At 38.0% G+C, this 26,919-nt stretch overlaps 1 protein-coding gene across 10 annotated transcripts; it reads right to left on the minus strand.

The window, feature by feature from the left end:
• Nucleotides 1-1,941: 1,941 nt before the first annotated feature.
• Nucleotides 1,942-26,448, minus strand: BCLAF1 (BCL2 associated transcription factor 1). 10 transcript variants are annotated; one of them, XM_042810105.1, is made up of 14 exons: nucleotides 26,302-26,448; nucleotides 21,283-21,421; nucleotides 20,188-20,261; nucleotides 17,501-17,624; nucleotides 15,742-16,647; nucleotides 13,786-14,457; nucleotides 13,503-13,672; nucleotides 10,831-10,936; nucleotides 9,663-9,747; nucleotides 8,820-8,995; nucleotides 7,508-7,688; nucleotides 4,354-4,500; nucleotides 2,542-2,751; nucleotides 1,942-2,392 (listed from the first exon to the last, which is right to left on the minus strand). In XM_042810105.1, the coding sequence occupies exons 4-14, from the start codon at nucleotides 17,602-17,604 to the stop codon at nucleotides 2,387-2,389; spliced, it is 2,763 nt and encodes a 920-aa protein (XP_042666039.1). In that variant the 5' UTR covers nucleotides 17,605-17,624; nucleotides 20,188-20,261; nucleotides 21,283-21,421; nucleotides 26,302-26,448; the 3' UTR covers nucleotides 1,942-2,386. The 10 variants fall into 10 exon arrangements, 9 of the variants coding, with proteins under 9 accessions (XP_042666039.1, XP_042666081.1, XP_042666014.1 ...); XM_042810147.1 differs by having other exon boundaries at nucleotides 13,786-13,932; nucleotides 17,501-17,627; XM_042810080.1 differs by having other exon boundaries at nucleotides 17,501-17,627.
• Nucleotides 26,449-26,919: the final 471 nt, after the last annotated feature.

Genomic DNA, 26,919 nt, shown 5'->3' on the forward strand with positions numbered 1-26,919 from the left:
AATGAAGCACTCAATCTTACAGCTGTCACTGTCACTGCTGTAATTAAGAAATTATGTTTATTAAAAAATGCAGTCAAGTTAAGTGGAATAAAAAAAAAAAAAGGATTTTCGTAATCTAACCTACAGATATGTCTAAAGGTAAGGCTACGTAACAATCACATGCCATTATCAAAGCAATCCATAATAGATTACCCTGCATATTCAATGAAGCCGAAAACTTAGGCAAGAACTACTTTTCAAAACCAAACAAAAACAAACAAACAAAAACAAACCATAACGGGTCATCACAATAATCCAGCTTCAACTTGAGCTAGACCACACAGACTGTATCTGTTCTGAGGTTATGATAGTAAAGTTTGGTCCTACTCATTAGTTTCAGACAGATGTAGTAGTCCCATTAAGATAGGCTCTGACACTGTCAGTATACCAGTTTATTGTTCTGCTCCTTTTTTTTTTTTTTGCTTCTAATTCAGTATACATAAGTTACATGCAAGATTTACTTAGAAAAATAATCAGTTCACATTTCAAATGGTTATTAAAAGATGTACTGTATATACAAAAGCAAGTTTTGCAAAAAGGGTAGAGTCTGCCTAAACTTCTTTAAATGTAAGGCAGAAATCATCCTTTAGTACCTACCACTGAAGGGCAAATATTAATCCTATTTCCCTTCCTACACAGATGCTGGCACAGTAGTGCAATCTGAAATCCACTGTCTTCAAAGTTATAACACTGGTTTTTTGCCTTCTACTATTTAACATGGACAGGTCAGCTAGTTAACTACTAACAAAGCTAGTAGAAGAGCATATGTATTTAAGACAAATAACACTTTCATTTTAATCAAAGCACTTTTTTTTTTTAAATACTGTAGACTGACTCCTACATTTTAACTACAATACTGAAAGGGCACAAGTATTTAGAAAAAATCAGTGTAAAAGACTAACTCATTTTTCACACCCTCTGCTAACAGCTTTTATCAAGTTACAACTTCAGACTTATACACTGGATAAAGTGGAATACTAAGAGTATGTATTTCCAGGGCATGGGAACAGAATACTTCATATAATCATTTAGTATGTTCCAAGTATTTTTACTGATTCAAATTTTAATGTAACTTGCTTTATGTATTTTCAGGGGAATGTGTTGGGTTGGTGTGTTTGTTTGTTTTCCCTCCAAGATCTCACTTAAGGCTGCTGATGTGATAGAAAACTTAAAGACTTACTCTTGTCAGATTACTTACCTGAAGAGGGGATTCCACATTAAAAAAAAAAAAAAAAAAGTAAACAGGCAATTTAACAAATTGAAACCAAGACCGACATAAAAGCAGCATTGATACTGCCATCAATTTCTTAACTAAAATGTGGAAGACTAAGCTACTGACTTAAAGCTGAAAATATAATCTTTGTTGACCCTGAAAATGCCACCCCTAATCACAGACAGCATCTTTATCTTGCAGTGAGTTTAAACTACAGGTTTACAAAACCTTAAACATAGTACTATGTTACCCTTGACAAAAGAAGTGTCTTTAGATGATGGAAGACATCACAAGGTATCCATAATACATGACTAACCTGTTACAGACAGGAGTTACAGAATTAAGACAGCTGTAGATAGTTTTCTACCAACTGTAGAAATGGCAGACAGCACTCCAGTTTTCAGACCTGTTCAGAGTTTCTAGCACCAGTGGTTTGGAAATAGGTTTCTAAAATTCACATTCCAAAAGAGAAATAATCTTGAAACTCACTGAAGAATTCACATGCATATGTATTCCTCAGGCTACTACAGGACAGTGACAGTTACAATCTTTTAGTTTCTCTCTCTAATGTGAGAAGAAGAATCAAGAATCAATTTATCATTTCAAGACCTCCTATAAATGTGGTTCTTGTGAACTAATGTATAATCAACCTCATACATGACTTTGTATTCACATTATGACTGGATAACTATAGTTAAAAACGCTTTTAATTAAAAAAAAAAAGCAACACAGAAGTAGTAATCAGCTGATAAAAAATGCTCCTCCAAGATTTCAGGTGTGCAGAGCTGGAAGTTTACTTCAGAATAAAACACAGACATAGGGGAGAATCAAAACTTTTAAGAGTTGTACTTGACCATGTATTTGGACAAAGCAGAATTACACTGCATATAACAAACAGTAAAATTTCTTAAAAGTTGTTACAAATATTTTACTTTCTAACTGTACGATCATTAACATAGTTTACTATATCAAGATTTTTTTTCCTAAAGGCTTAAAACAGAAAAACAATCCTTCTAAACTACTTCCAACAGTAAAATTTAAGTAAAATGCTTACATTCATTTGACAACAAAAAGAACATATTAAAAATGTTGTGTGGGTGGTGCAAAAGCTGCTCTTTCAGCTTTCTTCCAGGGTTATTCCTGCAGAAAGAAAGAAAACAGTCTTCTTGTAAACTGTTAATAACCAAACACTAAAAATATTTTTCCAAGTGATCTTCCACCTCCCCTCCAACAACCACCTGAGATTCTGTAAGAAAATTTATGTATTTTGCACTCCACTAACCACTTACCTTTTCCTCCTTGCGTCTGTCCTTTTCTTCGTTGTTCTCCATCGTTTCTTCTTCATCTTCCACAATCCCATCCCCTTGGTATTTGTCATGTGTCCACTTCGGACTGCTACCTGACTTTTTGAAGTTAAAACGCCCTCTGCCACGCTGGAAAGTACCACGGCCCCTTCCTCGTTTGGCCCAATAATCCACACCATCATCTCTGTCATCATGCTATAATATACCAAACAATAAGGTTACAACACCTCTTAAATGCTGTACTCTGAACCAAATTTACACGTATAGAAAAAAAACAATTAAGAAAAAAATTGAAAACAATTCAGATAATCGGTATATTATATTATGAAAAAACATATCCCTGCAATTCATAATGCTGTAACTAAAAGTACCTTGAAAAACCTGATTTAAGAGTCATTATTAGCTGTGGGTACATCCACTGTAAGTAACAAACCAAACCTGTCACTTATTTTTTCAGTCATCAGAAAAAAGAACTCACTAGTTTTCAGCAAGGAAAAAACATTAAAGGAAGGAACTGTAGGAATGTGCTTTTTATTTTTTATTTTTTTACTTTAAGGCAGAGAGAATCTTTATACTTAAGGAAAGATAACTGAAGGCTTTAAGAAACCCTGCTTTGCTTGTGCAAGGTATTGCACATCATTTTTAAACTACTGAGATCTGATATTAACAATAGTTATGGCTAGTCAGCATTACATTTGCTATCTTGCTGCTAAATACAGAATTGGGCATGTCTGACAAACATTCCATATGTGGACACAATAGAAAATCGTTTAATATTAAATGTTTACACTAGGAAGAATGATAAACACCTGTTCCAATATCTACTTTTTTAACTTGTGATTTGGAAAGCAATCTAAACTGTTAAACATAAGTAGCTTACCATTATATACCATTCAAGTATTTACAAGGTGGCTTTTTTTTTTTTTTTTTTAAACAAACATTCCTGAATATGTAAAAAGTAACAGCTCTAGTCAGTCATTTTTTTTTCTAGCTATCACGGAACTTCCCTGTGAACAGTTGATCACATGTCACTATATGCAGGTGGAAACAGGGAGAAAACTTTGTATACACATGCAAATTGAAGTTGTGTTATTTATTGGATTACCTGTTAATATATTTGTGAGGAAAACAATACTATAGGAAAAGGTCTTATCTTCGCTAACTAATGTTTTTCAATGGTGAAACAATACCCTTAGAAGTTGGCATTGTTAAGGAAATCAGCTGCAGCAGATATTAAATATTCAGTACACTAAGCTACTCACTGGTTAGTTGTATCAACAGTCCTCCATTAATTAAATCCAGATGGGGAAAAAAAAGGCATAACTAAGATCACTTATGCCTATCATACTATTCAGGTAAGAACAGAAAGGCTGCTAATAGCAGAGTTGGTCCACATCCATCCACAAATATGTTAGCTTTTCCTGATCTTTCATTTTTGTGTGTTTCTAAATGAATGTAAAAACAAAGCTTGAATGCCAAACTGAGATAAATCCACAAAGGCACGAGTCTTTTTGCTTTTGTTTTTCATATTTTTTGCCAGAGTATGCCTTCTTCCCTATCTCACTGAAAAATATGCTTTAGAGAAGAATTCTACCTTAAGCTTCAGTTATTTCCAGCCTGCTGCAGAAAGACAAGCTGAACTAGGCACTGCAAGAACTCGGGTATTTTCTTGATTACACAACTGCAGTTACTCTCTCAACATGCAACTTTTGTAGCTGTCAATCTCCTTAACACCAGACATAAAAACGCACTCGGAAAAACCAAAAGCATGCATAAGATAGAATTCTCTACACCCACCAAGAAATATTTCTTGCTTTTTGGGGTATATTCAGGATCCCACTCCTCTTCCTTCGGTCTCTTTTGAAAAGTAGTATTTGAGTTGCTGGGACCAGTATTTGTTCCAGCAAAGACTCCTCTGGCTCTTCCTCTGCCCCTAATTCGAAACTGATTAACCAAAATGTTATTTTATTTAAGCCATTTACATAAAACCACAACAAAATGCTCAAGTTTTCTGTACTGAAAATGCTCATTCTGTTCTCAGTTAAAAATACAAAACTATTTTATAAAAAGTCACATACTACCTTCAGTAATACATTCAAGCATTCACTTCAAAATAATGATTCTACTTAACGTAAGAGATAAAACAAGTATATCTGACTTCTTGGTATAAATTAACCTGCATTCACCAAAGTGAAATTTCCTTTGACTGCTGGTAAGTCAGTCTGCTGCAACAAAGGTCAGAATAAGCTTCTGAAGCTGTTTGCAGACAAAACAAACAGAAAAACCTAGACTTAAGGGGGAGAAAAAAAAACTTTCAGGGGGGAAAGTGAAGTCACTTAAGGAGACAATCATATCTGTCATGAGAAAATGATTTTAGAACACATACAAATAATGCATTCTGCAAGTAACTGTACGCTTTGTGCCACTCATTCTCAACTGAGATTCAGTTATGCATTTTAAGACAGATTACATTTCAAATGAGTGAACACTCCTTAGCCCGAAAACCAACTCTTCACTGTGCAGAGCAACAATCTTGAAGTATCTTTAGTGTTCTTTATCATAAACTAACAGAACTTTAAGATGACAAGATTAAAAAGTTTCACTGCAACACAGAAAATATTTAACTCAGAGTACACTGAGCAGTAATACATCCAGTTTCTTCAGCAACCAGTACTTTCTGCAAGCTAAAGACTTATGCACGAATTTATCCACCCATTCCCCACTTAGGAGAAGAACGGTGAGGTTAGAAAGATAAGATTATTAAAAACTTACTACAGAACATGTTTTCTGTATACAACCTAATTAATTAATTACAAAACTGGGTCTTCAGAGCTAACAGAACTAGGACTGGAAATTAATTTCATTTATTAAAATTAAGTATGCCCCATAAACAGACAGATGTAATTAACTTGAAGAAAAAAAATTCTATGCACACCTAATTCCAGTAAGCTCCAACATCTAATGCAGAATTTATGCTGGATAGCTTTAAAAGTGCTTTGAATCAGTCTGAAAAAGTAAAAGGCTACAAAACCTTCCAATATACTTCAGAAACTAAAAACATTCTACTTATCCTTAGTTCTATTTTCCTATTTCAAAAGTATTCAGAGCATTTATGGCTTTATGCTACACATAACAAGCACAGAATTCAGCATTTCAGCCTATCAGTAAGCATTAGTGAAAAGTCAACACTAACTTAACAGCAAACTGACAGTTTAGCTTACAGAAGGACTTCCTCTACCCAGTCAGCCACACTCTCCCCATGGTGTTACAGCTTCCTATTTTAGGGAGTATTTACAACAAAAACATTTTCTTTACTCCAAAACCAAAGAAGTACTTACTTTGAATTCAGACACTATTAGCCTAAATCACAACAACATTTCTACATTAGTCACCTAGTAGTATCTTACAATACTACCCACTCTGTACCCTGAAGTAGAATATTAAAATCAACAGGCTGACCTATTTAAGTACTTCAGTTTGGTTGATAAGCATTTGTATGACCACGCACGTCATCACAGGACATCAATCAGTTATTAACGCAGTCATAACTGGCAGTCACCATTAGTCATATTATTGGTAACTAATACATTTCCACTTCATAGCTACTTAAATTTCACATGAAGTACTATCTCTCTTTAAGACACATATAATCTGATTTTATAAAGCAGTAAAGCTGGCACTGATTATGAGATTAAAAAACTGTATTCTCTTCGTGAGAGGGGAGGATTTTAAGCTCTATTTTTAACCATAGGCAACCAGCTCATGCTCCTCGGAACTGGGCGGTAGTCATACACAGTATCTGCACCATCCAAGTGTGGATACATTTACACCACACACCTGTCCCTTTGTTAATTACATATAAGAACAAGAAAGAGGAAAAATTGAATTTTTAGCATAAGAAATTTGGCATTTGGATTATTATTTTTTTTTTTTAAGTAGTTATAACTCTCAAGATTGAAAATTCAAACCTTAAGTGCTGCACATCTCACATGCATTTTAAGACACTCTCTTCTCTGCAGTTCAAAACTTCTGCACTACTACAAATAAGGTATGTTTATATCAAACAATGCCTCTTTACCTTATTTTGTCTTAAATACAGGCTACACAAAGGAACCATTGGGAAAAGCATGCAATTACTCCTAGCCCTTGTCTTTTGTCCACCCACAAACAGACCTTTAAGGCATTTTTAATTTTTGCATAATGTTTGTATTTCCAAGGCCTTTTCTATTACTTCTTAATCTTTTCTAATGCTGCTACATTTCCCAGTAAGTTACATTAACGTGCAATTTTTACCCTTAAAAATGCTATGAAGACCATGAAGGTCAATATGGTATTTTCCAAATCTGAATGCTAAAACACATTCCTGAGCTACATTAATATGCTTGCATGTTTATTGTGGCTAGTCCAGGCTACAGAAACACTGGAAAGCAGCCAGTATACCATCTCCTCTCCTCAGTATAGTTCTTTTTCAACATTAGTGCCCACGTTTTATTGTGCACCGTTCTCTATTAAATAATTTGCAGACATCACACACAAAGGAGATAAAAATGAAATTGAAAGTTATGGAGAAAAGAAAACAAACTGTAGAGAGTAACAGGTAATAGATCACAAGATTTCATCTTTGTAGAAAGGTCAATTTTAATATCCTGTTAGGATACAGTGTAATTACAAAACAGCAAGGAAGGAATAAAACAGAAATCATTTTTCCAATCCTAACACTAGGCTCTCTAATACTGTACTACTGAATATTTACACACCAAATAAGATTTCTATTGGATAAGGCCGAAAGAAAAGCACTGCAGAAGTGGTACATCATGTAAAAGAACAAAAGAAATCACAACTATGAATAAGGTCTACACTAACATTAAGTACTGCAACAATTCATTTAATCTGTTACACTATTGTTGCAGTCCTCATCATCAGGGGGAAGAACAGGAGAAATGCAACTTACAAAGGTGCCTCTTGGCCTGCTGACTCCTGCAAAACCAGAGTATTCTTTCTGTTCGTGGTGAGTTTTGAACTCTTCATCTCTTTCTTTCTTGCAGTCCTTTTCTTCTCGAGAACTGGATGAAGAAGCAGATGGAGAGGAAGATGGAGAAGATCTAGCACGGTCTTGCTCTCTTTTTTGCTTACTGAAAAATAAAATGATAAACTGTGTGCTATTTTAAAAGCACTAGATAGACTGTAACATGCTATACTAAAAGGGGTTTCTTTATATTTAAAAAAGCTATCCCCCATCTGGTTATAAAACCACACATACACGTAATGCATTTCAGATGCTAAGGCAAGATATAGTTTCACTTTCCAGCCTCTTCTTAGCCATTTAAATGGACTAAACATACACTACTGCTAGTGAGTTGGAAAACAGCAGTCTGCAAACTGCAGAATTTTTCTAGGTTGCCATTAAGAGGTTCTGTTACTTTTAAGATCTGCCTTTCACTGAGGCAGAAAGAAAAAAAACAGAAGCCAAAGGGAGGAAAACCCTCAAGGCAAAGCTTTACAGAAATTTTACATAATTCAGTTTGCATACTGTTGAGAGCATAGAGTATGGGCTGCCCGACGAAGGTGGGAATTGCCAGTGGAAGGTAATGTGGATACCAGAGTCAGAAAGTATATGGGAAACAGGAAGCATAAGCATTCATTGTATACCCAGTACAAAGCAGGATAATAAATCCCACAGCAAGACTTTTGGTAATTCTCTAAAGTTCTAATTTGACCCAACTTAAAAGACAACATTACTCAAAGGAAGGTTATATCTGATGACACTCTTACCACTGCTACAAAGTATCCACTGAAATATGCTAACCTTTTTTTCCTTAGAAAATAGACCACTGGCTTTAGGAGAGAAAAAAATAAAAAGATTCCCCTTCTCACCCATGTTAAATCTAAGTATCAGTAAGATTCTCATACTCTGGGTGTTATGAGTTGAAAAAGTGCGGAATCAAGCATAACGAACCAAAGTTCTTACACAAATTGTTTATAGAAATGTACTGCATTGAAGTCCAACCTCCTGATGTAGCCTGGATAATAGGACAGATTAATTTGTCATTTTTTTTTTCAGTGTTAGCTTGCTATTCCAAAGTTTTTGTCCTCATCCACCATAAGCCGTGTAAAAGACAGATAATACATATTTGCTGTAAAACAAATAATTTTATTTGTTTAAATTTAAACGTTCCATTAAACATCGAAAATTGAAAGCAATTAAGCTTACAATTACAAAAGGTCAATTAGAGACTAAAAACCTAGAGATTTCAAACATTTACCTGTCATCTTTATAAGATTTGTAATCCTTGTAATCTTTTGAAGTTTTCTCCTGCTTTCTTGACCCACTGGATTCCCTGGAGCCCTTTGAGTCTCCTCGCTCTTTACTTCGCTCTTTTCTACGGCGGTCAATGTCATGCCGAAGATCAGCAGAATCACATCTTAATTTTTTATCTCCCTGTAAGCAGAAATATGTTTCTGACTAAAATTTTGAAAGAAAACATCCAGAAGAGAATCTGTGGGGGTCAACTGTGCCTCAATTTTCAAGAAGAGGAGACAGAATTTACAACAACTCTTTAGCACATAAACTTAAGGTGAACACCCTTTACAGGCTAAATCTGAGTACAGCTAAGATTTTGCATTTTAAACAAGCGTTTCCATTGAGCCAGCAGGACATCTACTATCTGATGCAGACTGACTACAACATATTTTCTGGTAGGATATCTTGGTATCCATTTTTTCCAGTTAATTATTGCTAGCAGAGCACATGTACCTTTATACATTCAGCCACGCTACTGTGCACATCAGCACTTTTTTCTCCTCCCACTCATTGTCCTTGGACACAAAACGTGCCAAGAAACAACCAAAAGAAAGGAAGTTAGGAGGCATTTTGAATTTTCTTTTTGCCTCAGTGAAATTCAGTATATTCACATTGTGCTACGCAAACTGGCTTCTTAGTAAGACTCACAGAAAAAAGTTCTGGAACGCGAATATTCCACATAACATAAGTTGTTCTAAAAGACTGAGATCCACAAACTCAAATGAAGTTAGAAGTTCATATTCAAAGGGGAGAAAATATCACATTAAATTTAGAAATAGATACTTAACGTTTACTTAGAACCTACTTTTTGACTTTCTTCTTTAAAGACCCTCTCTTCACCTGCTAAACGGGTATGCTTCCTCAGGGCACTTGGAGAGATGTCAATCCTCCTAAATGTAAAATAAAAGCAGTGTCTAGCCATACGTGTATGCAACTGCTTGTGGCCTCACACAGATCAACAGAAGCCTGAATAACAAGGCACTTTAGCAGCAGAACAAACTCTTGCATATGAAGTCCCACCATCTGAATACAAAAGAAGCAAGAAGCAAGCCAAAAATTATAAACATTGGTTTTGTTCTTTGAAGTATACTAAAAGACAAATACACTAAAACGGCTGTTTGATTTTTCACATTTCCAAGAGATTTCAAGATAGCAATTACTCCAGAAGATCAGTATATATATATAGCCAGTTTGATATCCAACCTTCAAAAAAAAAAAAAAAAAAAAAACACACCATCAACAATGACAGCTTATTGTACAGTTAAAGTAAGATCTCAGTTAAGAGATCTTACAAAGTTGAAAGCTGAGATAACATCACACACAACACAAATACAATATACACTGCATCATGTAATCAGAAGCACACAATCAGAAATTACAACTGCATGTCAATCATCTTGCTTGTGGTGGCAATGATGATGAGGAAACAGTTGGACTAGATGATCTTATAGGTCATTTCCAACCTTGTGATTCTATGATTCTATGATTCTTACCTTCCAGGCTCTCTGATTTCAAGAGAAAAAACTGCTATGAATTTATAGATACAAAAACTAAAGTGATACGAGATGGAACATCTGACACCAAAGAATAAAGCTGAAGATAAAAAAGAAGCCCTGTACATGCAAGACATTTCTCTCTCAATATTTGAGAGAATATGTGAAAAAAGTAAATATAACCCAGATGAGATGCAGAGGTAGAAAAGATACGTGCTATAAAGCTACAAATGAAGCCAGACTTGATTCATCTGAGTTTTCTTCTACAGAAACGTTTTTGTTTGGTTTTGTTTGTTTTGTTTTTTTCCCCAGGGTTTGTTGCTGGTGTTTTGGTTTGGCTATTCCAAATTGTGTTTTTTTTCGTTTGTATTTGCACAGAAATCAATGAAGTATCACATATAGAACAGAAATAAATATTTTGAGTTCTTGAACAAGAAATATTAGCAGATATTATCTAAGACATAAGCAATTAACATATACCTATGTATTTCTGGGCTCTTTTGCCGAGTGCAGTGCTCTTCAGTTGCTTTTTGATATGCAGTGAACCTCTCATTTAGGGTCATTCCAGCTGACTTGAAGTATTGCTCTGTTGGTTACAATAGAAAAACACTGTTTCATTAGTTTAATTCAACTGACAGGTATTATACTCCTGACAGAAAGGCAAGTAGCAGGCAAAAAACAATATTTTCAGTAAAAATATCAAAACAACAAGCAAGAGTGGGCTTTTCCTATTCTTACACATTCTGTAATCCAAACAAAGATACAGTGCACAGAATCACTGCAAATCTACTTATGGCTACACCATGGCTGTATTAAATGTAATTCAAGCATCATACATGGATTAGATTTGTTCATTTTCAGTGACATTTTTCTCTAATGAAATAAAGGAACAATTTAAGTGATTTTCTACTTTGTCCATAAGAAAAAAAAAAAAAACATAAGATTACTTCAAGTCGTGAATATTTGCAGGAAGTACATTTTACAACTCATTTCGACTTTAAGTTAGTGTTAATTCAGTGAAAACATTTAAGTAATGTATGTTTCAATAACTACAAGGATGACCTAATAACAAATCATTTCTTAAAATAATACCATTTCTTGATTTGAAGTTTTAACAGTAGCAATTCAAGACAATTAACACATCCAAACGTAAATAAATTCATTTAAGCATCTGGCATCTTGGCAAACCTGACAACTTCTCTGACAGATTTTCTCTTGCTTTCAGAGACAGTTAAATTAGCAACAGCAAAACTCAAGGTTTCAAACCAGCTCAACAAATGTGTTTAAATGTAATATAGAAATACATAAAGTCATGAGCTATGAAATGTTACATATGAAGCAAGCTATCTGCTTAACAGGTCAACATACATCTGTATCAACTTACCGCCCGGCATCCAGTATTTGTCTCATAACCAACCATTAAAACTTGAAACGGCCACTACAAGGGTAGTGCCTCAATCATAATTCCATCAAACACAGGAATTTGAGCTAGCAACTCTGTTTTTATGCCATTTTTGCCAGGAAGACAGAAGGTTCAACTTTGCCTGTTTGGCATCTGTATCTTTCAACAGCTATTTTACTTTTGTAACATGGATTTTGCCATTTCAAAACACATTCCAGGACCTATTTATAATGAAAAAGAAAACATCACTGGGCATTTTCAGCTCTACATTAATCAAGAGCTGTTCAGACTGGTCGCATCACACCAATAATGAACATAACTTCAAATCGTCAAAATAGTTACTAAATCTGATCACAGACCGCAGTAAGTTTGAAACGCATAGAGAAGTTCTTCTTTCAAGAAACAGTCATAACTTTACATATACTAAAAACTTGACCACTCTGTTAAGCTGTCATATTTACCAGTTATCTGTTTAACACAAGTCTACAGAAAGTCTTAATTTTGTGATCAATACATAACAGTTTCAATAATATTTCACCTTCAGTTTACACGTGCCATTTAAGCCAAGCTTTCATTGGATATAGACTTTGATCTCATATCAATAAAATTATTTTCTAGCAATGACTGTTACGCTCTAAGCAAGTGTCCCAATAATATTTTGAGTCTGCTATGTTAACATAACCTACTACCACTATTGCTTTTTTTTTCTAAGCAATTCAAAACAGTCATTTGGCTTTAGCTGCCTAGAGTTACTTCAAAAACAAAATAAGACTTGAAAAAACACACCTGTAGCACCAAAATCTTTCCTATTTTAAAAGCTAAAGTATATTTAAAACAATGCACACAGATAGACACACCCAAACTTCTCACCTCATTTAGCATTTTGACATTCCCCTTTTATATGATGATATGGTAAGAAACGTTCACCAGCAAATTCTTTCATAGTGTATTAAATGCAAGAATAAGACAACAGCCTGGTAAAATTTAAGTCAATGCTACAGAAGAAAAAAAAATTAAAAACACTCTAGATACCCTCACTGGATTTTAAGAAATTATGTATTCTTGAATGAACTTTGCCAGTATGTGACTTGAATAAAATACACCCACTTTGTCAGGTTTTTTTCCACAAAAAGTGTGGAAGTGCTTTAATTTTATTATAGTAAGCAACAGGCACAACTGTTAAATTGGAAAATAATTAGCATATAAACAATTTAATGGAGATTTACTTAAATCTCTAGAAGTTCCAGGTTCTCACATCCAACAATACTGTTAAGTAAGAATAAAACGAAGCAGTGTATTTTAAGATCATTTAGAGAACCACTTCTTACACTTTATCAGTCTGAGATCGAAACCAGCTTTCCAATAAACATTTGGATGAGTTCTAAAGTGCTCCAAAAGGAGATGCAATGCTATATGAAGTGGTGAAATGACATTCAAATAGAATTGAAGTAAAAAGATTAAGCAATTTAGTATGCTTAAGCTTTACTAAAAAAATTTAACAAAGTATGTGCTACTTTGGCTTAAAAATTAAACAAGAAACATAGTATGACTGCTCTAATGCTCTACAATGCTTGCTTTTTTGACACTTGTTTTGGTGACTATTATTTCTCTAATTATTATATGTATACCTCAAAGGAAAAGTTCAACTAAATCAACATTAAGAAGGCTGAAATCTTCCTGTACTACAGACAGCAAACAGTCTTAGCTAAGTCTTAAATGCTATTGCTGAATGAGTAAATTGAACACATACCTTTGACATGATGAACCAAGGACACTATATGCTGAATAAATGACTCTGACGTGCTTTTGCTGGCCTGTGGCAGCTTAATGTGGTCAAAGATGGATCTGAACTCTTGCTCCTTCTTGATGGAATGGACAAGTGTGCTAGCAAGCAGCCTGTCTTTAGTCAAGGAAGCAGGTCTAAAAATGCATCAACAACAGAAAAGACACACAAAAAGAAACCACTAGTTTAAATAAAGATGAGTGACAGCGCAAGCAGGTGGAGAACCACTTTGTCAAGTGGAATAATTTACCTATTGGAATCGTCAAGAGGTACTGGTGCCATTTTGAGTTTAACTTCAGGACGATGGGAGTCACTGGCTATCATTTTGATCCTAAGTGGGCTCTCCTCTCTGAAGGTGGATTTTTCTCTCGCATCCAGATTCTTGTGTAGAGGGGGACTGTAATCAAAGAGTTCTTTGAGCTTTTCAGACTTTACCTGCTCAGGTGACTGAGTTTCTTTCTTCATCGTTAGTCTCTCAGAACTCTTGTCTTCGTCCTTGTGCTTATCTTTTGTTGTACTAGGCCTTTCCGCTATATAGCCAGTCTCTTTAGGCTTATAACTTTTCTCATCTCTAAATCCATCGCTCTCTCTATTGCCCTTCATTGTTACTTTAGATTTGTATTTGGTTCCTTCCTCCTCAGCATTCCGGTGAGATGCAGTAGGAAAATTTTTACCCTGATCTGCCAGGACAGACTTTCTGAACTGTCTGTAATCCTCTGTCTCCTCTGTGTCCTCCCCTTCAGAGTCATTAAACTTCTCTTTCCCAGTCTCTTTATCAACGAAAAAGTCTAAAGTTTCCTGATCCTCCCATTCCCTTTCTCCCTCTGTCCTCCCTTTTTCTGATCCTCTCTCCTTCTGGGCCTCCTTCTCCCTGGTATTACCCCTATCAAGCAGGTATACTCTAGACTCTTCATCTGTGTACCTGTGGATAGCAAAGAAGAGACTGGTAACTCTGGATTGCATTCACTCCAGTTCACTTGCATTCCTCTTTTGCGTCAATCCCACACCAAAAAGAAAAAACATACTCCACTGAGCCATTCAACTTCAAGTAAATTTCACACACAGTTCATACTGTACTAACTGTCATCTACACACTAGCAGAAACATCTGAAGAAAATAAAGCCTTTCTGTAGAACACGTAGAAATTCTCCACTAGAGTTTGTAAAGAGAGCTAGTGGTTAGTTTGTTCATTCTAATTTGGCACACAGCTTCACATGCACTTACACCAGTCCTTTTTCCCCATTAAAATAATAAAAACTGATAACTCAAATCTGAATTAACAGAATGTCCTAACTACATTCACAAATTGGTTTTAGCTACAGCTCGTACACTATCTTCACATAGGTCCAAAACACATCCACCAGAAGCAGTAAGTCTCAGCTCAAGCAAGTCTGACTTTTTGATATAATTTTTTTCATTTTCTATCAGTATATTTTCATATACTAAAAATCATTGACAGGGCAAATTCATTTAAAAATTATATCTATATCTGTCTACAACTCATTTTTCTAATAAATCCACCAAAGTGCAAGGTAATTTAGAAAGAAATGGTCTAATGTCAATAATGTAAGATAAATTCCTTCTTCAGTTGCTGCTGTATCAGGTATATCAAATATTTTGAGAACAAATTTGGAAAAGCATGCATTCCATTGTTCCTCACATCAGTGGAACTATGTCCCAAGAATATTAAGACCTACCCCACTTCTTAAGTAACACAAGAAAAAGTTGTCACATAGCACCATACAATTAGCAGTGAATGCTGTTTACGTTAACAAAATCAATCGTAATACATCTCCGTTTTCAGACTTTGCATTTCAAATTACATAAAACATTAAAACATTGAAGTGCTTGAACAGAAGTCAGTGTCAAACAAGCAAGCCTGATCCATCATTCATTAAAATATTAATTAATACTTTTCTGAACAGTAAATGGAATACAGGAAAATGTACCACAAACGAAAAACACGAAGGAGTGCTACATGGATACTGGTCCCTGTCCCCACTAATCACCCAACAAGAGCTTGAAGCATCCTAAAGGAGGAGAAAGCTCAATTCTAACCAAACTAAAATTCTTAAAGATATTCATCAGTATTTCATATTCCCTTCTCCAAGGCACAGCGGAGATCTTGTAAAAATAAATAAATACTGTTACAGGTTGTTTGGGTTTTTTTTTAGTTGCAACGTTAATGTTACAATTTAATTCCTACCTTTTCAGAAACTTTCCACCTTTTACAGTTTCCTGTTCCCCAGTCTCGGGATAAAATGAACGTGTTCGAGGCTCCTCACGGGGAGCACTCTGTGATGGGATTGTCTTTGCAGGGCTTCTCCTCGAAGGGACGTGATGCAATGGGCTATTCTGAGAAGGACTATAACGGCTAGAACCATTTCCAACGGAACCAGAGCCAGACCTCTCAGGACTATGCTGAATGGAATGGGAATGTTGAGGTGTGTCCTTTGCTGAGTGGGCTGTACTAAGCAAAGGGGCATCAGAGCAAGATGAACTCTGACTGGGCGGGGTGGCAATAGAAGGACTGTGGGGTGACCTTGGACTGTTATCATACGCTGAAAGGCCAGGCCAAATGTCGCCAGAAGCTGCTGATGATTTATTAAAATCGTCAAGAGATTCTGATGGGTCATGTTCAAACGTATCTTTCTGTTCGTCTTGTGATTTGTTTTTCAAAGGGCTATCTTGCAAAGGAGCCCCTTCAGTTTTCTTTGCCTGCTTTTCCATAGACCCACGTCTTTTGGAAGAGACAGGTGATTTGCTGTATGGGGATGAAGAACGAGATGAAGAGGACCTCGGGGACCTGGAAGATCTGTAAGATCGACGAGATCTGCTCCGGGACCTCTGTGAAGACACAGACCTTCGCTTTGGACTTCTGGAACGGGAACGGCCACGCCTAGGGCTTCGGGAGTGTCTTCGGTTCCAGACAGGCCTATAACCTCCACGATGGTATCTACCACCTCCTCCTTGGTAATACCCTCTACCTCTTCCTCTGTAACCATAGGGACGTCTCATTCCTCTATTATTTCTGTAATCTCTGCGATAATCTCTAGAATAAACACGATCCCTGCTGCGAGACCGTGAGTATGTCCTTGATCGAGACCTAGAACTAGAATTAAAAAACAAACGTTAACATCCGACAACTGGAGAGAGAAAAAGAAGTGCCTCAAGACTTAATGCCAGATCTCTCTAATACAGTCAGAATGGTAAAGGCAGAATAACAGCCTTTGAGTAAATTTTGCAATATATGATCTCTATCTCATAAGGAATTTTAATAAACATTGTTCTTCCAAGGAATTGTGAAACTTAGACTTCAGCATCATATCATTAAGATGTTACCAGCCTCAATGGCTTGCTCTGCTGTTTTTGTTTGTTTTAAGAGATCACCACCACTCTGGAGCATGGCACTCAGTTCTCCATCGATCACTGTTCACAGCCTGGAACATGACATTAGATCACCTCCAATTTAACTGAATATACCAGCCTGTAGACAGCAGCAGCTGATACGACAGTAAACACTGGAGTTCTGCCACCTCTTATTAAAGAAGTGGCTATGTCCAATTGTAAGAAAGTGAAGGAAAAGACTGGAGACAACTGAGAAGACAAGGTAAAGTTTATCTGCTTGAAGCCTTAAGTTACTCCAGACCTGAAAAGCTACATGAGAAAGGCAGAAAAGACTATCAGGGAAAGAGGCAGGACAATGAAAACCTCATGTGAAAGAGGGTGCAAGAATCAAAACAAGAACACATCAGGAAGAACCATTAGCATTCTGAAACTATACAGGAAAGATACAGGAAAAGAGCAGAATAATCAAATTTTAAACAAACAGAAGTTTTATTCAAAGCAGAAACTAGTTATTGCCTATAAAGTGAAGATCCCAGCCTCACGCAAGTCAAAAAAAACTTCCAGACAGAACTCAATACACAAAAAACAATTTTTCACGTAGTATGACATGAATATACCTGTATCTCTTTTTTCTAGAGTGTGATCTGGATCTTGACCTAGAGCTGGACTGAGATCTGGACTTTGATCTTGAAGAATGTGATCGAGAGTTAGATCGACCCATTTTTCCCAGTAGATAAACTTCTTCTGAGAAGGAAAAACAGTTGAAGGGAGGAGAAAAAGAGGGATGGAACTATTTAGAGACCACTTAAATAATATAAGATTGTAATACTTTAAAACAAGAATATTAGGAAGATGTATAGCACTACCTAAACAGAAGAATTTTGAAGAAAATACATTTATTAGCAACTTAAATCTCAACATACAACGTTTTAAACAATATTAACACATCTACAGTGCAAGCTATTTGTCTGAAAAGATAGCAGGTTTCTCAGGTTTAATTGCAAACTGATCCTGTGTAAAAGGAGTTAAGTAGGCAACAGAAAAAAACATTTCTACAAATTAGGACAAGAAATAACACAAGTCTAGACCATTATACATTTGTGATCCAGATCGAAACTAAAACTAAGCTATAACTAAATTTAAATATTCTGTTCATTTTATATAGTTTATAGTTATGACCATAGAATATTGGTCAGAACTGCCAAGTACTTCCAGCCCTCCTTCAAATGAAACCTTTGAAATTTCTACTACTTAGGCTGAAATCACTCTGTAGAAAGATATTTTTTTTTTTTTTTTTTTTAACCCAAAGCAACATGACAATTCAAGCCTATACTTGAATTTGACTCAGCATTTGTTCATTTCTATCCTGAGACAATTCTATTTTGTTTCACACAGTATCTTTCTGGACAAAATGAAAAAAATCTGGGGGTCTTAGTCAACAGCAAGTTGAACATGTGACCAGGCAGCCAGGAAGGCCAAGCATATCCTGAGGTCCATCAAGCATTGCATTTCTAGCTACTCTACACTGCACTGGTGTAGTCTCACCTCAAGTACCGTGTGCAGTTTTGGGCACTACGGTACAAAAAGGACATAAAACTATTAGACAGCACCCAGATGAGCGCTGCAAAGGTGGCAAAGGGTCCAGACGGGAAGAGGTGTGAGGAGTAGCTGAAGACCCTTGGTTTACTCAGCCCAGAGTAAAGGAGACAAGAGGGGAGATCTCATGACAGCCTATGGCTTCCTCAAAAGGATAAGCACAGGAACAGGTACTGATCTCTCTCTGGTGGCCAGCAACAGAACCGAAGGGAACAGCATGAAGCTGCGACAAAGGAGGCTTGAATTGAATATCAGGAAAAGGTTCTTCATGGTAAGGGTGGTCAGACACTGGAACAGCCTCCCCAGAGAAATGGTCATGGCAATGACCTTGCTGGAGTTCAAGAAGCCTACACAACACACACAAACATATGCTCTAATTTTTGGGTGGTCCTGTGTGGAGCCAGGAGTTGGACCCAGTGATCCTTAAGGATCTCAGGATATTCAGCGATTCTGTAACCCATGATTTCACAAAGTTTCAGTGGAAGTCTAAAATATTCTTAAAAAGCAATGTTTAAACTGTCCAATTTAATTTAATAATAACAATTTTGCCTCATTAACTTTTTCTTCTGAGATTGCCCCATTTAGAAAATAATGGGTCACAGGAAAACAACCGAATATAAACTGCTGACAATCATATTCACATTTTCAGCCCTTAATACGCTATCTACAATTATTAATAACCACTAAAACAAATAGAGGAAAAAAAGAATCAACTTTCAGCTTTTGTATTGCAAACAAGCATAAAATCTCCAAATTATCATAATGAAAATACAAGCTCAACACAACAAGCACTTTTTGTTACACTGAACTTCATGCATATAGTTGATATATTATCTGAGAAGAAATACTGAAGACAAATTGAATTATAGCTCAAAGTTAACAAAATCACAGAGATTTTACACACATGTAAGCAAATTCAAACAAAAAAACAGACCAACCTTTCCCTAGCACTGTCACTCTTGCCCCATTTAACTTTCCCCCATCACAGTTGCATTGAGTCTGTGTGGCCCCAAAGAGACTAATCTCATCTGAAACTAACCTAGGGAAAATATATATTGCATTATAGATATTATATATATTTTTAAATAATATATAATACAGTTTTAGCCTAAACTAGCTTTCCAATTGACTAAAACTATTTAACTCAGAGAATACATTATAAGCTGCCTGTAAAAGGCTCCTTCCATTTAAAGGAAAGTAAATGAACATAAACTCAGAAGATTGGTTTTAATTCTTTTTGCTCAATTAAATGCCCAGAAGATGGATTACAATCTCTTATGTTATCCAGTTCATAGATAAGTCTTTAAACAGCTACAATACATGAAGCATACCAATTTTCCTAGAGCAAGAGAAAAAATGTTTTTCTATTAAAAGGAAATTTCAGACCAAACTTTAGATATACAAGAAGTCTACACAACCTAATTTCAGCTTTAAAGGAAAAGGAATATTGGATTTTCCCTGTACAGAACAACAGCGTTTGTACATTTGCATTCTTATGCGTAACAAGTGAATATATGGTACAACAGTTGACATTTACATATGAGACAACAGTTGACTTTTACAGAACATACATTAAACTCAGAAAGATTTATATAATTCAGTTTACCACTAACAAACTTTAAGAAAAAAAAAAAAAAAGCAACATTGATTTTTGTGAAATGGTTGGATTCCATCAGAGCACTTGAAAATAGAATTAAATTCACCTTACCTCAAGCCACAGGTCTGTGTCAATCAATCAGTTATTTTATAATTCTCCGTTTATGCTTTCAGCAACACAAATCCCTACAGAATAGAAAAAAATGACCATGAGAGACAAGTATTTTCATGAAAGGACCATTAACTCCTGCTTAAATGGGTTCAAAGATTAAACTGTTTATCACAAAAAGGCAACACAATAAACAGCATATTTAGTCCTAGCCTAGTGAAACCACACATTGAGATTTGGAGCAGCGTATGCGTTAGCTGCTACCAAGAGCAAATGCTCCTTCCTTTCTATACATTATCAGTCCTTCAGTCCTGCTTCCAGGGCTGTATGACCTTCAGCCCTTAAACCCTTCAGGTCCTTCAATTAAAAGGTTTCTGACAGACGCTCAGTGTTCACTTTCGTATGGTTAAGTTAACTGACTTAACAAAGACCCAAACAAATGCCAGATTGAGATTAAAAAAAAAGACGACAGCATGCAGTCAAGAGGATGAGGTGGCAAATTCATGTAAGAGTTTGAACTCTAATACACAGCTTTGGACTTAACTGGAATGATCTTTTTTTTTTTTCCAAAAAAGATATGGGATATGAGCTCAGTAAAACAGCAGATTTTTAGATTTCTCTGCAACATTTATACAAGAACTACTCTGTTACAGTTTCCTATTTAAATAGGAAACATTTGCATGACTTTAAATAACCAGCATTTTTTTCTCAAAAAAATTGAAGCTTTTACCGGTAAACAGAAATAAAATATAACTGAAATAACAAACCCACTCTCCAAAGTAAGAGTTTTTCCACTGGCCTCAACCTTAATTACTGCAAAGCCTTAAGAATACACAAATATATATTCACGAATACACACTTGTAATCTGACTTGACATTAAGAAAATTTTCAAATGCCATGAAAGTGACTCAGAATTTTGTCCCAGTTTGATACAGACAGGCTGGATCTCCTTGAAATTCTGCATTTCAGTAACACGTTCATTAAAGCCAAACATGTTAACTAATCACACTTGTAGATGAAGGAAAAATTGAGAACACCTGAACACAAAAAAAAGTAGCACTTGTTTTGATAAACCCTGCTATCAAAATTCCACTTACCATTCACTAGTAGTGACCAAGATATTTCCAATTTTTACAAAATATATGCTTTAACAAGTTAAAGTTTTTACTTCTCATCATCAGCAAGCATGAGTCTCTGAAGGAGCACAGTAGTGTATCGGACCATTTCAGATCTTGTCTAGACAAAAGGTGAGATGGCATTAGCTAGCAAAGGTTAATTAAAGCATTCTTACACAGAAAAATTAATACAAACTTCAGCTAAGTGGTTGAAGTTCAGTGCTAGATTTTAAAATCAATATTTACTACATTTCGATGTTTTCTCCACATCCAACTTTTAAAAACGTTTGGCTGCTGCTAACTGAAATCAGAATCCTAACTTAGACAAGTTTTCGCATCACCCACGGGATGTACCATGGCTACTCTTTTTGCCAACGACTCGAAAACAAAAGAATGTTAAATAGAAAACCTTAAATACTGAACAGAAAATATCAACTGCTTTTAGTTTTGCTTCCATTTAACTGCTACAGGCAAACACTTGACATGCAAAAAATCTTTTTCCAAAGAACTTTCACACACGGGAGCAGAAATGGAAAGACTGTTTAGACTTCTTTTTTAAATAAAGGTTTGCCTATGTATATATTTTTACAGTGTGCAAGAATTAAAATAGCTGATTGATCTCTATTACAGAGAATTTGAAAAACAGTGGTACATACAGAGTTACATCACCAGCAGTCTCTTCCTGGGGACTCTCTTGTCCCCACTGTCACAATATGAAGTCACAACATCATGTCAGGCAACACAACAAAAAAGAGATGCTGTACACATCACATTTCTAAGCAGTAACATTAATCCACAAATCAAAAGACCAGCTGCCTCTCTTACTTGGCTGCATTAAGCTTATCTCTTGACTAGTCTCAAGAGACCTAGAGGTTGCAAAGCTGTGCATGAAAAATGTGATGCAAGATGCCTACTGCTGAGCATTTAAAGAAGGAACCACAACTGCAAGAAACACAGTCTATATCTAAAACACCAATGCTGTTATCTGCATATGGTTCTGGTAACTCAAGCTTCTTTTACCCTTGCTTTCTGCACTAAATGTGGGAAAATTGATGCTAAACTCTCAAGCATTTCATCACGGGGTCAGAAGAAAGCTGGCTATTACAAAGGAAGCCTCTGTAGCTCCACAACATTAAGTCAGAACAACCTGGCACTACTCGTGTAAAGAAACAGTACCATCCTTCCAGCTGTCTAGTAATTCACATTCCTGATGGTTTTCTCCCTTATGCAGCACAAGTATTTGAGCAGCCACACTGTGAACCAGACCAGAAAACATACGGATCACGTGATTCGTTACAATACAAGTGATTTTTCAGTATGGCTCATGACACAACCCTGCATTTGGACCATGACGGGTAAGCCGCGATAGCCACCACTCAGGATTGCTTCCTTTGGCAGCAGTGCAATCCTAAGGCTTCCCTGAAGCTAGCTTCGAAAGGCAGCAACAAACTCACATCTTAAGCTTTTTAACAGTACCTGCAAGCAGAGTGCTGTTGAAGAAAGCATACTACCAAACCTTGACACAACCAGCTGCATATCTTTCAAGAAATGGATACTGAGTCACATTAATGATCAAACAGTCAGCAAGTTTCTTAATGTAACAGCAGTATGTATGGGTGCCTTACATCAGCCTCAGCCACCAAGTAAAAACAAGATATGCTCTACAATCAGCAACACTATGATGAGGAAGTAGATGCCGCTGTATTTTTTCTTTCAAACATGCCAAATTCTTAAAGATAAAAACCTGTTTCCGATTCCTTTTGAATATTTTTATGAGCCTTTCTCACTACACTGATGTTAAAGCTTTCTGACAGATACTGCAGACACTACATATCTGCTAAACACACTAATTCAGAAATTCTACACCATATGGAAGCTTAAATAGGTATTTTAGATTAGTTATCCAAATTTGTACCAGCAAAACACTGCTCTCTCTCTCAGCTCAGTATTATTTTAGCTATCTCATACTTATTTAATAGCTGTTATTACCCTTGTTTATGCATTACTTGAAAGCTATCAATAAGATTTAATTAAAAAAATCTTGTTGAAGAAATTCACAAGCTGTTGTCAAAAATGCATTTTCATTCAGAGATCCAAGCTTCAAAAGAAAAAGGATTATACAACAAGAATCAGGGGATAAGCCCATCCTCAAGAAATGCTACAGAATTCTTAATTTCTTTCATTATACATATGTTAAATTAAAGAGAAGTCGGTCTATTTAGGACAGCAATGTAAGATACCTATTCAGTACTTGTGTATCTGTATCTGCCATAAAATAACCACACATTCTATCCATTCTCTACCTCCTCTTGTTTTAAATGTCCCCAAATTTAACAGCAGCACATCACAAATAAGAATAGAACACAATTCATTAGCAACTGTAAACCTCCTGGATAATCACTGCCCAGAATTCTACAAATACTACTGAAATACAATAATAAATTTCACCAAACTACCTCAGGCTGTACAAATAAGAGCTGGGGAACATATTTTCTTCCTATTTCATTTTTTTTCCCTACCATTTCTATCATCAACCATTTCCTACCTTCCCTATCATCTTCATAATACTTGAATGATTACAAAAAACCGAACAAACTCACATAAAAAAATTACAGCATGAAAATTCAGCTGAAACAGTCAAATAAACATTTGTGTAAAAATGTAATTCCTAATTTATCCATTTTTAGTACAAGACTAGAGAAAGTATACGTAAAATTATTTAGAAACCAATCTCCAAATAGAAGCAAGGGCAGCTCTGTGGAATAATCGTATGATTGATAGCTGTTCTGTTATGTAAAACTAGAGGCAAACATAGCCACATTTCTCTTCTAACTAAAAACATCAAAATGATTATTTCTATGAATTTTGTCAAAACAAAAAACAAAACAAGAGAACTGCTGCTATTTTGTTTGGCTTGCTTTTTTATTTTGTTTGTTTGCTTAATCAGATGTTTTCATGCTCCCTTCAAAAGTGGTTTCTACAATTTCTTTACAATAGTCTGCTGACACAAAGGGCCATCCTCCCCCTCCTCACTCCAAGGACTGATATGCAGGGGTACGCAGTGAGCTGAACTGATTCAGAATAAAAAACATCAGGAGAAAGACAAAGCTGACTTTAGAGCCACATCACCTTCCAGATCCAGCTTACCACTCAGCTGGGTGAGAGCCAATGCCAGCACAATGGCCAAGAAAACAAGGCACCTCTTCCGAATATGTTTGGGAAAAACTCTCCTAACAGACTGAATAGTGTCTCACATCCTTCAGTGGTTTCCCTTACCTACTTCCACTACACTTAAACAAATCCCAAACGCTCTCTGGCATTCCACAAGCTCATAAAGCACAACTGCTCCTTCACAACCAGACTGAGTCGAATCTACCTCAATAAGCGTAACCCATCACCAAACAACAGCTCCCTGCTGCTGACTCAAACTGCCTTAAGTTTTCTGCAGCCCCACCGCACCAGGATGTTCCCCATTGTATGCATGCCCTGCCACGTTCCCAAGGAAGGCAGACACAGCCTTCACTTGTGGACTGCTGGAGCCAGCCTCTCAGAAGCTTTACTCCAGCCACCGTCAGCTCAGGAGAGACCCAGCCACCCTCAAGTACTTGATACATGTAACACATTAGAACTCTTTCCAGCCACTCAGCGCTGCTGTCACTCAACACCAGAAGGGATAAGTAGGAGGAAGCAACTCTTCCCCTGTCGCCACTAGAAGCTACATGTTCGAAGTACACTCTAAGCCAGAATCTCTGTCCCTTCTTACTCATCCCCTCTTTGTTTAATGCAACAAAAACGAAGCACAAGAAGGAAAACAGCTGGACAGTACTTTCCTGGGACACCATGGTCTAAATCAACCCTTTCCAAATTGAGAACAAGTTTTCTGAGAGATGTTTTTATATACCTACAACAAACCAACCATTACTCAATCTTAAATAGCTCCATAAGTGACTGTTTGTATTGTGGAGCACTCCTTTGTTTTGCATGCCCCTGGGCCCTCCTGTAGGAAAATTTGACTGTTAGAGCAAAACTTTGATCTTTGTGATAAAGAAGTGACAAGTGGTACCAAGGCCTTACAGGATCACCACCACATGCAAAACAAAAAGCTGATTTCCTTATGAAAGCTAAGGGTTCTGAAGCAAACAATAAATAAAGGCCTGGAGCAGTGGTACAACACGGTGCGATAGGGCCGGGAATGTAACAGCCTCGTTTAGGGAGGGGCACAAACACCAGCAGCGAGGGGTCGGAGGGAGATTTCTAAGCAGGCCAGTGAAGGCCCAGCAAGGGAGCAGCAGCAGCACAGCATTAAGACACAAGGGCCCGAACAGCTTTCAGGCCCGAGGGGAAGTTCCTGTCGCAGGCCCAACACCAACAGCACGCAGGGCAGCATCACCTCACTCCAGCACCCTTTAACCCCCGCGAAGGCAGCAGAGCGGTCGCCCACCCAGTGACCTACGCCGCTCGGCGACCCCTCGGGCTCATCTCCCCCAGGAAAAGCGGAGAAGGCCGCGGAGCCGGCCGAAGGTGTGCGGGCCCGCCGCGAAAGGCCGGCTTAGGGCGGCCCCGGAGCGGCCCCGGGCCGCCGCCCTCCCTCCTCTCCTCTACCTTAGCTCCCGAGGCGCCGTGCAGGCTCGGGGCAGAGCGCCGCCGGCTGGACCCGACTCCCGCAGGAAGCGGCGGCTGCGGTGCGGCCCGGCCCCTCCCCTCCTCCCCGGGGCGGTTGGCGCCGCCGCCTTAGGGCCTGGGGCGCGGGGGCGGCGCGGCGGATAATGGCTGCGGCGCGCGGAGGTCACGCGGCGGGGGAAGGGCGGGACGGCACCGCACGGCGGAGGAGGAGGGGGGAGGGGAAAACGGAGCGGCGGCCGCGCGCGCGCGCGGGGGAGAAGAGGCCGCCCCTCAGTCTCAGTCTCCTTCCCCTCCCCCGCGGCAGAGTACGGCCGCCAGCACGCAGACAGCGTCCCGCCAAACCTCGCCGCGGCCCCTTCCCCTCCGCCCTTTCCTTACCTGGCGGGCGGAACTCCCGGCGGCCCCGCTCCCTTATGGCTGCTCGTCGGCCATTTCCCGTCTCGCCGAAGGAAGAGACGCGGGGCCCACGGGGAAAAAAGAATCAACCACCATAGAGAGCGGAGGGACGATCGCCGCCGCGGGGCGCGTCACTTCCGCTCGGCGCGGGGCGGTGCCGGCACCGCCAACCGCCCGGGAGCCATCTTGGTTGTGGGTAGCCGGCCGCAAGCAAGATGGCGGTCGCGGGGTGGGCGGGCGGCCGGGGAGGCTGAGGCCCGGGGGCGGTATGGGGGGGCTCTGCCCTGGTGTCCCCTCCAGCCCCTTCCCTCGGCCCAGGGAGCGTCGTGTCACGCGATGACAGCCTATGTCTCCTCCCACCGTCGCCTTTTGTCCTTCCGTGAGGGCCCCAGTGTGGTTACCTGTCGGGGAGGGAGCGCGTCCTTCCATGGGCGCAGTGTGAAGGGGGCTGAGTGCAAAGCGGGGCTTGGCCTGCGGATCACAATCGGGAGGCATTGGCGATGTCCCGTGCAGCAGGAAGGAGCTCGCCTAGCAGCAGCGCTTTACTGCAGCAGCTTTTGCAGCAGATGTTTGCATATCGCTTGGTTGCAGTGCATCAGC

The sequence above is a fragment of the Centrocercus urophasianus genome, unplaced genomic scaffold (assembly GCF_019232065.1).
Source record: "Centrocercus urophasianus isolate 14NV4802_14NV808 unplaced genomic scaffold, USGS_Curo_1.0 seq_10, whole genome shotgun sequence".
In the NCBI taxonomy this organism is placed as follows: domain Eukaryota; kingdom Metazoa; phylum Chordata; class Aves; order Galliformes; family Phasianidae; genus Centrocercus; species Centrocercus urophasianus.